We start from the raw sequence: 12840 nt of genomic DNA on the forward strand, positions 1-12840 counted from the left end.
GAGCGCTTTCGTCTATTCAGACATTTTCATTGAAAATGTCTGAATAGACGAAAACGCTCGGTCTCATTTCTGTTATTTTTCTGGTGGTTTTTCTGCATATGTACATATATATATATATATATATATATATATATATATATATATATGTACATATATAAATGTATATATATAAATATATATATATACTCCCAGACACTTTATCCTCACGAGTGGTGTGGCTCGGAATGCGCCACTACAGTATATTAGTATGCCAAGACCAGATCACTTCGAATGTTAGTATCAAATCCTCGGGCGGACCTTCCTGAGGGAAGCCCCCCCCCTTAGAGGAGGAGGATCTGTGGCCCCTTCCGAAGGAAGAGTGGGTTGTGCAGAGTGCGTCCGTGCTTCGTCACCAACGCAAGAAGGAACCACCTTCTGCAGGAGCATCTCCTGAAGGAGGACCCTACTGAAGAAGACTCCCAAGCTCTCTCTTGTGGGACAGTTGTAAATCGACGCGTCTTTTTTTCCCTCCGCCGCCGCGCAGCGCACGTGATGTTCCCACGTGATACAGACCACGTGGTCCTCGCGTCACGGTTCGATGTCCTGGACGGGGTGACGGCGCCTCGGTTCCAGTCGAGGGCGAAGGACCTCGACCCAGAGAGGGTCGCGGTCGAGCGGGATCCCCTTCAGCGCGGTGGCCGCCACTCGGTAACATCCTCCGAAGTAGGTCACGGTGCTGAAGGGGTCGAGGAAGGCGGCGGCGACGGCGCTCGCTGGCTGGCGGCACAAGTGGTAGCAGCAGGCGACGAGCGGGTCGCGGCACAAGTGGGGGAGTAATTCGCTCTGCGTGTGCAGGCTGCCGGGCAGGCCGAGCAGGTCATGCAGGCTACGACTGCGCACCGGCCTTTCGTGCAAACCTTTTTTTTTTAATGTATTTATGGGGGCCGAATTTCCTTCCCCCCCCCCACCTCAGAGCTGAGTCATTTCATTTAGCCAAACCGAAACTTTAAATGTTACCTAAACTCTATCCATACGAATATGTGGTCCAAAAGAGGTTAAGTATAGGGTTGGTGCGTTCCTCTCTCTCTCTCTCTCTCTCTCCGAGCTGCAAGCGTGCTCCCGTTCGATTCTGGGCCACGGACGGTGACGACGTATATCTGCAAGGGGGCGGGAAGTGACCGTGGACAAGGTTTTGGTTGTTGTTATTATGGGTATCAGTACTGCCGTCACTGTTATTGTTTATCATAATTCATCACCACTGCGATTATTACCATCACCATCATCTTGCCATGGGTCATTATTTCCTAAGATTGTGTACCGGAAGTAGCATTGCTGTTGTATGGTACATACATCGTACATACATAAATACATACATGCATACATATATACATATACTTACATATATGCATACATGCATACATATATACATATACTTACATATATGCATCTATATATACATATACTTACATATATGTATACATACGCATATACGTACATGCATATATACACAGATACATGCATATATACCTACATACATGTATGCATACATACTGTACGTACATACATATATACATACGCACATATATACGCAGATACATAGACATACGCACATACACATGTACATACGTGCATATATACATATTCGTACATACACACATACATACATAGATGCATACACACGTACATGCATACGCACACACACATACACACATACATAAATGCATGTACACGTACATACATACGCATACACACATACATGCAACATACACATACATATACATACACATTTACATACATATACTGTATACACACATACGTGCAACATGTACACATACACATACATACCCATATACATACATATATACACACATATACATACGCATATACATACATATATACACACATGCGTATACATACACACATACATATATACATACATGCATGCATGCATGCATGCATACCAAGAGAAGGTCTCCCTCTCAGCAGCGTTTTTTCTTGACCTCGGGAGATACGTGAGCCTAGAGGAAGGGAAGGAGGGAGGGAGGGTGAGGAGTTTCTCTTGTTAGGTTACAATGGGTTAGAGCACGAGGGCCCACAGGAAACCTTTCGGTCCATAACGAAGTCAAAGCGAGACGTTTTTCAGGGGTTTTCCAATTAACTGTTTGGTGACCATAAGAAAAGGAGGTGAGGAGGGATCTTTGGTATATGAATGTATGCATGCATGTATGTATGCTACTTGTCACGGCAAGGAGTGGATTAAGCCAACGAAAAGTGGAGCCTTACTTTTGCCCCCCTGTTGTATGCACCACCCCGCTCTCATGAGGGTAGGCCTAACAAGGGGAACCCTCCCCCTCCCCCTCGCCCCCGCCTCCCAGGAACACAGGAAGACCGGAGCTGAAGTACCTGCCTTGTCGCGTCAGTGATTTTCAGGGAAGAATCAACAACAACAGCCTCCTTTTTTTTCGCGCACCCGCGCCAAATGACGTCGCCGGCCTCTGAACTTTCGAAATCTTCTGTACGACGCCCCCTTTCGTTGGCGTATTCCGGTTGTTCCCACACACGAAGGGCCACCGAGGTTCCGTGGAGGTCGGAGGTCTTGGTGTCAGGTCCTGGGGAGTCTGAGAAAGCGCGCCTGCACAGTAAGCAGGCAAACCGCGTGCTTATGACGTGTGCAGCAGGCAAACCGCGTGCTTATGACGTGTGCAGCAGGCAACCCGCCTGCCAATTCCATGTACAGTAGGCAACCCGGGCGCGTATGACGTGTGCAGCAGGCAACCCGGGCGCTTATGACGTGTACAGCAGGCAACCCGTTCGCCAATGACATGAACAGCAGGTAATACGCTGACTTTAATAACTTTTACGGCTGACAGCTCACTTAACCCGCTCACTTAACGCCATGTACGGTAGGCAGCCTGCATCCATATGAGTTGTACAGTAGAAGGCGACCCGCATACTGACGACGAGTACAGTACTATAGAGGAGGGCAACCCGACCCGCTCCGCTCACAGGTCACGCTTCGGCTCGCGACGCCCTCCCGTCCCGCCCACCAACTTTGTCGACAGTACGTGGGGGAGGGGGCGGGTGGGGTGGGGAGTGTCGGAGGGGAAGAGGCGGGTGTTGTTGTTGTTGTTGATAAAGACTGGATTTTACTAGCGCTTCTATTCTTTTGGAGAGTCTCGCGTCGTTGTGACGGGATGTCGTTGTTAGGGATTTGGCGGAAGTTTGCCCCCACCCCCCCCCACCCTCAATCATTGTTGCCGAAGGGTTGGTTTGAACTGCTCAAGTTTACAATCTTCTTCCTGCTCTCTCTCTCTCTCTCTCTCTCTCTCTCTCTCTCTCTCTCTCTCTCTCTCTCTCTCTCTCTCTCTCTCTCTCTCTCTCTCTCTCTCTCTCTCTCTCTCTCTCTCTGCGCGTTAATATTTGCATTTCGCCGAGCTGGTGCCTGATGGTGATACACAGTTCTTCTTTTGGGATCATCTCCGCCAGATTAAAAAGGAATGGGGGTATGAGTATGACGTAGGTAACCCGCAGCAGGACCCTTCGGAGTTGCAAGGGAGACTCCTTCAAGGGGGGGGGGACTGTACTCCATGTTCCAGCACGGAATGCAGTTCTGACCCCTGGAACGCGACGATGTACCTTATTGACTGTGTTCTGGCTAAGGACAGGCGATTCTCTTCAGCCCGAAACCGATCATCTCTATTCGAACAGGACCCGCTTTAGACTCGGGCGCGTTCCCATCAGCGTCATGAAATCATCAGGTCGTTCTAACAGAGTAGACCCAAAATAGCCGCATTGAGGAGGTTGATAATGATTTTACATTTGTTAAACGTCAATACCTACCTTTTGATCCGTACCGAGTACTGTTGCGTTGAACAAGGACTCGGACCCCATAGAGCAGTGGTTTCCAAATTAGGGGGCGCCTCCCCCCCCCCCACCAGGGAGACGTACAGATGATACAAGTGGGGGGAGGGGGGCTTGAACTCGTCTACTCAAAAATAATTGTTTAATGATAATGAAATCAATCCAAGAACAAGTATCTGCCATTATATATGTGCAAAGTATGATTCTATCAGCCATCCCCAACAGTTTTCTAGTAAGATATGAATAATATATATATATATATATATATATATATATATATATATATATATATATATATACATCATATAAATACAAAAGTTAGAGGGGTGGACTTGCGGGTCTGGCGGAAGCCCAAAAGGTGGCGACGTCATACAGGATAGTTTGGAATTCCTGCCGTAGAGGAAGGATGAGAGATGATAAAGATCGTCTGGCAGTAGCCAGAACAGTTATTAATGTGGTTTAGGTGGCTTTAATGGGCTAATGGAGATCCTTTCAAGAGAGAGCGAGAGAGAGAGTCTGGAGCTGAATAAAGTCGGCTGGTGGTGTTGGCCACAAAATGTTTGCTAAATGTGAATGCTCCAGTGGGTTAGTATGGCGAAGATAGAAGATAGAATATAGATGTGTGGAGGTATTGAGGGAAGAAGGGCGAGAAAAGAAAAGTTAAATGTAGGCCAAACGTCCTTTAAACGTCAAACTAGATCGGGAGGGCCGAAGGGAGTGGAAGGGAAGGGAAGGGTGACAAGCGGTTTTAAAGAGTCCCTTGGTCTGGGACAAGGATTGGCGGATGTGTGAAGGAAACGAGCTTAGTAGTTCGGGAATTTCGCAAGTGTGAAAGTGATATCCCCCCCCACACACACACTCCCTCCTCGTACTTGGTATGTCAACAACGACGTGCCAACCAGCCTTTTTTGAGAAGGGCACAGCCTTCCCTTGCCCACTGCTGCGGATGGCCCCGACGCCAAACCTGCTATGGTAATGGAGGGCCCGCGGTTAGGTTAAGTTAGGTTAGATTCCCTTGACCAAATAAGGAGGTTCCTGAAGGAACCGAGCATCTGGTGCAGGAGAAACACACACACGCGCGAGCACGCACGCACATACACACACGACTCGATGGCGCAGTTGGTAGTGTTCCGGGACCGCCACTACGGCGGTCCGGGTTCGAATCCCGCTAGACTGAAATCATTTCACTATCTGCGCTGCGAGTCGTTACTCCAACTCTCGTGGACGGAGAGTTGGTTGTGTGTGTGCGTGTAAGGTCACAGCATTACCTATAGATCCATATATGAGCTCTGAGCTCTCCTCCGGGAGGGAAATAGCTGTTGATCACAAGTCCAACACGTGACCCAAGACCATGGTGAATCACACACACACACACACACACACACACACACACACACACACACACACACACACACACACACACACACACACACACACACAGAGGCGCCTTGCAGGAACCCCTTTCTGAAGCGTGTTGTGTCCTGTCCTCATCTGAATAAAGTCGCCTGGTCTTAGCTACTGCAGTGAAGAGATGAAGGGGTGAAATGACCCTGATCCTTTCAGTACACCCCACCCCCTCCCCTCCTCTGCCCCCCCCTCCCCTCCCCATTCCAAAATGAATGAAATCGTCATTACTCCGCCATATATAAAGCTCTTAAGTGTGCTGTCGAAGCTAAGGGATCGATGGAATCCTAATTCCTCTAGAGACCCTCCTCAACCCACCCACCCGCCCGCCCCTTCCATCAATCTAAAAAAAAAAAAAAAATATATATATATATATATATATATATATATATATATATATATATATATATATATATATATATATACACATTTTAACAACCACAATGCACTCTAATTCTAAGCCATCAAAGGCCGACATGCAGAAATTGGTACTGCCAAGGATTCGAACCCAGCATCCACATGACAAGTGCCGTAGTAACTTACCACTGGGACCCATTCAGTGTTGTACATAATGTATATATATATATATATATATATATATATATATATATATATATATATATATATATATATATATATATATATATATATATATATATATATATTGACCAGAATAAAAGAGCCACCTGTTGTCCTATTCGTTCCTACTGTCGTCAGGCGATTTTATTAAGTTACACGTGACCCACCTTCGGCAGCAAGTCGAATCTTATCGTGATTACCTCGTATATAACCTACAGTATAAAAGTACAGGCACATGACTTGCGTTTCGTCGGGCGGAGGGGGGGCATGACTTACAGAGGGCTCTGGATTCTTCTCCTCCTCCCCCTTCCCCCCTCTCTCTCTCAGTCTCTCTTTCTCTCTCTCTATATATATGTGTATATATATATATATACATATATATATACATTATATATATATATATATATATATATATATATATATATATATATACACATATATATCCTCTCTCTCTCTCTCTCTCTATCTATCTCTCTCTCTATCTATCTCTCTCTCTCTATCTCTCTCTCGCTCACTCTACGGAAGGGGTTAATTGAAACTTGAGATTAATAGAATAGGTTGGTGACAACCAGAGTGAAAAGCGAGAGGGGAGCGGGCGGGCAGTGGTCTACGCTAACCTCGTGCTGGATGTGAGCCGAGGAGAGGAGAGGAAAGGAGAGTGTTGCCCCGGAGACGAATAAAACCATATTAGAAAAAAAAAAAAAAATTATGAATAAAAGACTGTTATACCACGGCGTTGCTTAGCTGTGGGTTCGAATCCCGCGCTTCTCTCCGATTCCCAACAGTGTATGTTTTTTACCTGTCCCAATAATCGCCAAGGCGCATAACAGGGCATAAGTGACGGCTTCAGCCGCAGCTGCTACGCGCCTCCTGGCGTAAGAGGCCTCTCGCCTTCCTCTTGCTAAGAAAATGGCGGAACACACAAATTCGGTTTCCAGTTGTCCATCTGAGTAATAACCTGGATCATAACCTCGCATGCCGTAGATGGACCATTTGATCTTTCTGGGAAGGGAAGGGGTGGAAGGGGGCTTTTCCTAGGATGATTAAAATCTGTGGGCGGCTGCTAGACACTCCCACGGTTCCTTCGATCCCTTCAAGAGTATTGAATTACCCCAAAACCGGATCGAACCCTTTCCCGTGCCATTCCTCCCAGCTTTCCCTCTCCCTTGTCTCTTCCATCGGTGCGTTTTGTAATACAGTACTTGAGGGACCCCCCGGTCTGAACAGGGCATCGATCGATCGCGGGCCCTTTCTCTTCTGACCGGAAGTCCTTCCTGTGTTTGGGCGAGTAATATAGCAGTAAGATGGTTTGCGTTCATGTTACAGGTCGCGGAATTGATAGAGGGGCAGTCCTGCTGTCGAATTTGTGCCATTCTTCATAATAACTACTGCGCTGTGCAGAGATTACTTTCAAGCTGATTAATAGCGTTTGGGTTTAGCCAGAGCAAAGTTGTTATAGGTTTCCTTTTCTTTTCCCATGGTTTCTAGAAAGTGTTGCAAAGGGTAAAAACGTCTTTTGTGGAATTCTCAAAGGTCGTGGTGAGGGAGAGGGCCGAGTAAAGGCCGGTTCAACGTCTCTCCTTTTTGGGCCAGCGATGCCGTGGGTTGAGTTGGGCTGGGTTGGGTTGGGCTAAGCTTACAGTACCAGAGGAGCGAAACTTGCCGCCGCCGCCACGACCGCCATCTCTGCCACCATCGTCATCTTCACCATATTTGTCTCGCCGTTGCCCTCATCACCATAATCGCTTACCACTACCCTCCTCTACCACCCTTAGCAGTGCTAGTACCATGCTAAGTACCATTAAAATTACTTGCACTACTATCAACCAGCACTGACACATTATGAAGTATCCTCTTTTCTTGTGTCCCTACCACCACCACTCCCGTCAACTCCACACCAGTACTACACCCCACCACCCCCACCCACCTCCCACCGCCCCCAGCTCATCGCCTGTGCCACGCTGACTCCCTGACTCCCTGACTCCCCGTTCCTCCCACCAGTCGGGCCCCGACGAGAAACGAGACCAGTGATGAGGTTTGAGATCCGGAACGCAAAGGAACATTCGCCAACTTGAATACTTTGTTGTAGATTTGCTCGCTTGCTTGCGTAACGGACGGCAGCGAGGGAAAGCGACGTGACGTCATGACGCTCTCAGTTTAAACACGGTATCGAAGAATCGATTCTTTGTCTCTTAAGAGATGGACGATTGAAGTGTAATTTATGGACAGTTGCGTTAGGAAGGCCGTGTGACCTGGCATGGAATGTTTTACAATTTCTCTACGACCCTTATCATGTGAGTACAACCGACTCCGATCGGATGGTGTGTCGTGTCTTGTGTTTGCGCTCTGTTGCACATTACGCCAACACTATTCAGCGGATACTCGATTTTTGTGTTGTAAGTCTACATTGTGTTCAATAGAAGGAGCCCCAGGGTTTGGCAACATGTATTTACAAAATTGGAGTATACAGGAAGGGTGCTATGCTCGTAGGGTCCTATCACTACGCATTCTATGTAGAGTGGGATGCAGTAGGCTGTTTACATATGTGACGTCAGCCTCTCACTCATTGACGCTTCATGCAGATTTTGTTTTGATAGACGCCATTTTTTTTTAATCATAAGACGTCGCTGAGTAGTTCGGGGCGAAATGGTTTATGATTTTTTTCTATAATGTATACCGCGTAGAATAAGAAAACGTGTAAAGAATATATATTTAGTTGGGAAAATCTTTAAGCCCAAATTTCAGGGTTCAGAATATGTAAATAATGTTTTCTTTGATGCTGTGTGGATGGAATGTAATGATTTATGTTCAGATATGTTTGCATTACCAATTCCTACGCTTAGCTGAGTTACTTTCTACTGTACTTGAACGTGCATATGTATTTTGCCTTTTCCAATCTGCTATCAATGAAAGATGAGAATTACGCAACATTTCTTTCAGTTAGACATCACAGCATATATATTTTTCTTAAGCAATGACACGTTTTATTTTTGTATTTATCTATTTATTTATTTGTTTATTCACTTGTTCTTATCAATCTAACCGTTGAGAAAATAATATTTGCCCGATGGCTCTCCTGAATAAGATTTGATAAAAGAAAATTAAATACATTATTTTGATGTGGCATAATTGCCAGTGTCCTTGTCTTGTAATGCGTGGCCTAGGGTGATGATAATAATGATAATAATAAAAAAATATTTATGATAATAATAGTAATAAATGAATAAGTGAATAGCTAATGGAATAATAAAATAAGTTGAAATAAAATAAAATGTTCATAATCTCGGAGCCCTCCGCCCCGTGCGTGTCAGAGATCTAGATCGCGTCCCTTCGTATCGCTTCGGGTCCCGTCGCGCGCGTCGCTTCGACCTCGTGATTTGGTCGGAAAATCGATTCATCGGGCCTTGTGCTGCAATTCAGTGATATTATTCCATCTAAAACCGGTGACTTTATTCAGCCAAGGGTTACGAATGACAGGACAAGAATGAGTTTAGCCTGAAAAAAGGGGTGTGCATTAAGCAAGTTAGCGTATTATACATGGGTTTTTACGGTAATTCTTCGGGTTAAACCCTTCGTGTCCCTGCCGAACTCTAAGGATTTTATTCTGGTCAACAACGGACGATGTTATCCATTTGAGGAAGAAACTCTGTTCATAATGAAGTTCAATCGTACAACAGATCCATAGCCCTTTCTTCAATGCAGGGGCCCATAGCAGATTGAAATCGCGTGGATTAAATCATCAAAGTGCTGCAAGGACTGTTTGGAATGGCTTTCGATTCTTACGGGGCAGTGTCCTCGTGTTAATGAAATCGCTTGGCGGTAGTCAGTAGAATAAATGAAAAATAGGTCATGAGACCGAGTGGGTGGGTGGGTGGGGGTGGGAGGGGGAGGGGGAGGTGTCGTCTCTGAGTGTCTCAGGCAAGGGGTGGGGGAGGGGGAGGGGGATGTTGTCCTAGGAGGATTGGGTTACGTTAGACGTACGCAGTTGTTCACCCTGTAGCACAGTGATCTAGGTCAAAATTTTGAATTCATGTGATTATGTTGTAATCTTTTTTTTCAAGATTTCCCAGTTATATGTTTTGTATAATCTGCATTTGTGGCCATGCCCATCATTTCTCCTGTTCTTAAATCTCCTCTGATTCGAAGGACACCACATTTTTTCATGCTTCTATGATGGGGGATAAGAATGCTGCCACTATATTCCTGCCATAAAAGGAAATTAACTGGGTTGAAATAAAGGGACTGGGGATTCTGTTGTCTGTATTTTTGTACCACAATGTCATGGCATTACTATTCATATTACTATCGTTTTTATTATTAATAGTACCATTATTGCTTAGAAACTAAGCAACACCTTTACAGATTTTAGGTAATGTCCTGTAGCTATATCTAGATTATTTCAAGCAAACTAAAAGGGAAGGAGGGGTTCTCATATTTTTCCATTCCTCCACAAAAATGGGGCCTCACAAAAATTGAAGTTATACATATACAAAAATATTAATAATGATAGAATATTACTGCTAATATTATAGTATTTAATATTTTTATATAATAGTCTATCTTGGTAATACAATTGAAATCAGAGACCTGCCACCTGGAAGTGTTGGTTTTATTTAGAATTACACATACGGTACATGAATATGGGGTTACCATAATCTTTTCAGTGCTTAGGGCCTGTAAATGTCTTAATCTGGCCCTGCCTGTAGTAGTAGTACATTGTGTCTGTCACCATGTCGTCTGTATCACCACTTAAGGTCTGTTGTCCCCCAGCAGGTGTGTGTCTCGGGAAGGGGGCGTCCGGACCCCCCGGTCGCGTCTGAGCAGCGGTTCCGAGGTTGCTGGAGGATCCCCGGACTCCAGAAGGCCGCCCACTGTCCTCAGGCCACCCAGACAGGTCAGTAAGACTGTACCATATCCAAAATAAATTTGCTTTTCTGGGGAACTGAAGCTTCATTAGGAAGATCGTGATCACTGTCGAATACAAACACATTTATTGGAAGTTTTGACATCATATCAGCAGTCAGTGACAATGCTGATATATCAAAACATCAGGTGAATAGACATGCTGTGTGTGTATACAAAGGTACTGTACTTTATTTTTTATAAAGACTACCTGGAGGACAGTTAATGGTCTATGTGTCAACTGGCTAATGTTGTACCCATTCCTACATTATATATATATATATATATATATATATATATATATATATATATATATATATATATATATATATATATATATATATATATATATATATATATATATATATATATATATATATATATATATATATATATATATATATATATACATATGGAATTCCATTTTTTGGGGAGGAGGGGGTTGACTTGTTCAACCTGCTACCAGTCCCCTTTACCCCAACACTATGGTTATGCCAATCACCAATTTTATTTTGACAAACATCAGACATCTCTATTCACTTGAAGAGGCAGAGTTTGAACAAGGTGGGAATTATTCATGAAGAGCCCAAGTTTGTTTTAAGCTTGCCACCTCAGCAGAATAGAATCTGGTGTTGGCTAGAACTAAATTGGTGAGTGTTGTCATCATAGCAAGAATGGTAACGAAAAGATATGATTCATTTATAGATGAAATTGCATGATAGCATCATTTTTCTCCCTAGAAATAGTCTTACTATTTTGTTGTCTTCAGAGTCACCAAGAATTACTTATTTCAGTAGCTTCATTATTTAGGTTTCTCAAATGGAAAACTTCAAAACTTTAATGTCCCGTGCTTGTAATTTTAGCTCACATTCTTCAACTCAAGAACAAGTCTGCCCTCCCAGATCTTCCCTTCCAAACCCTCAGTCTCCTTTGAAGCTTTATAAACTTGCTTAACATCTATACTATGGTGATATTTCTTTGGCTGAATAGAATATTCTAGTGTTAGCAAGAATAATAAAAAGATCATAAGAAATAGATAATCAAGGTAGTTGAAGCCACTTAACTACTTCACTATGGTAATATTTCCGTAGTTAAATAGCCATTTGGCATTAAGATCTGTAGTCAAGTTGGGGTTTGTTTAAAGACTGTCATTAACCAGAATTAAAGAATTTTTATGGTAGAGAAAAATCTATGTATGAAGGTCTTTGAATGACTTTTTATTGCATTCAGCTTTAGGTTCAACGTTTAGTGAGTGATATACTGCAGGCAATCGACATTATGGAATAGTATGGATTTAAAAGAGAGGTTTCAGATAAATGAATAAGGTTGTCCAAACCTTGTCATATATCAGTTGTACCTTCTTATAACTCAGTTGCATTATGACAAACTTCATTTGGGTTCTAGGGTACTTCTCCACCAATATCAAAGGCTGAGTTGGGAAAGGCAATAAGCAAGTTTGTTGCAGAATCTGTGAGTTGATGTTAGATTCTCATTTTCCTCAATAGGATGCCTTTATAAGCTTTTCATGGAATTTATTTCTTTATCTTTAAAAAGCTTTTAGGTTTGCAGCAGCTTTCTTTGCAATTATCTTAATAATTTTTTTGTTGCCTTATCTTTTTATGAGGTAGTGACTGCATAAGTTTTATGTAGTCAATATATTTGGAACTTGGATGACACTTGTATAAACTAGAATCATACAGCATTTTTTTATGGTTGGAGACTAAGTTACATTCAAAGAACAATGCTGATCACTTAAATTGTACCATCTCTCTGCTACCTTCCTTAAATATCTTATTTAGAACTTCTTCAGTACAGTAATGTCTTCAAGGATAGAAGTGCTTATTACTGGCAACAGATTACTGTACAGTGTCATAAAACCTTGGTAGCTTGTGTAGCACTCGCTTCATACATGAGTGACCCCGAGTTCAAATCTTCACGGCAGACACAAAAACAGGTGCTGCTAGTAAGGCTTCATACATATTTCTATGTGTGTTTGCACCCTGTTAGGCTTATTTGATGCCTTAAACTGACAGTACATACATGCAAACAAAGCCAGTCCAACACCATCTTACTACATACACAATCTTCTTTGTATCTGAATGGACATACTGTATG

At 43.5% G+C, this 12840-nt stretch overlaps 1 protein-coding gene across 11 annotated transcripts in view; it reads left to right on the forward strand.

Annotated features, from left to right (window-relative positions):
• LOC143038891 (uncharacterized) overlaps positions 1-12840 on the forward strand; it is a 245473-nt gene that overhangs the window by 218141 nt on the left and 14492 nt on the right. For 6 of the 11 annotated variants that reach the window (XM_076208597.1, XM_076208586.1, XM_076208596.1 and 3 more), the window contains 2 exons: positions 10594-10717; positions 12130-12195. In XM_076208597.1, the coding sequence (XP_076064712.1) occupies positions 10594-10717; positions 12130-12195 (190 nt within the window). The remainder of the gene's footprint in view (positions 1-10593; positions 10718-12129; positions 12196-12840) is intronic. The other 5 variants (XM_076208589.1, XM_076208594.1, XM_076208591.1 and 2 more) reach the window with 3 other exon arrangements.

The sequence above is a fragment of the Oratosquilla oratoria genome, chromosome 25 (assembly GCF_046742065.1).
Source record: "Oratosquilla oratoria isolate Oo_2021 chromosome 25, ASM4674206v1, whole genome shotgun sequence".
In the NCBI taxonomy this organism is placed as follows: Eukaryota; Metazoa; Arthropoda; class Malacostraca; order Stomatopoda; family Squillidae; genus Oratosquilla; species Oratosquilla oratoria.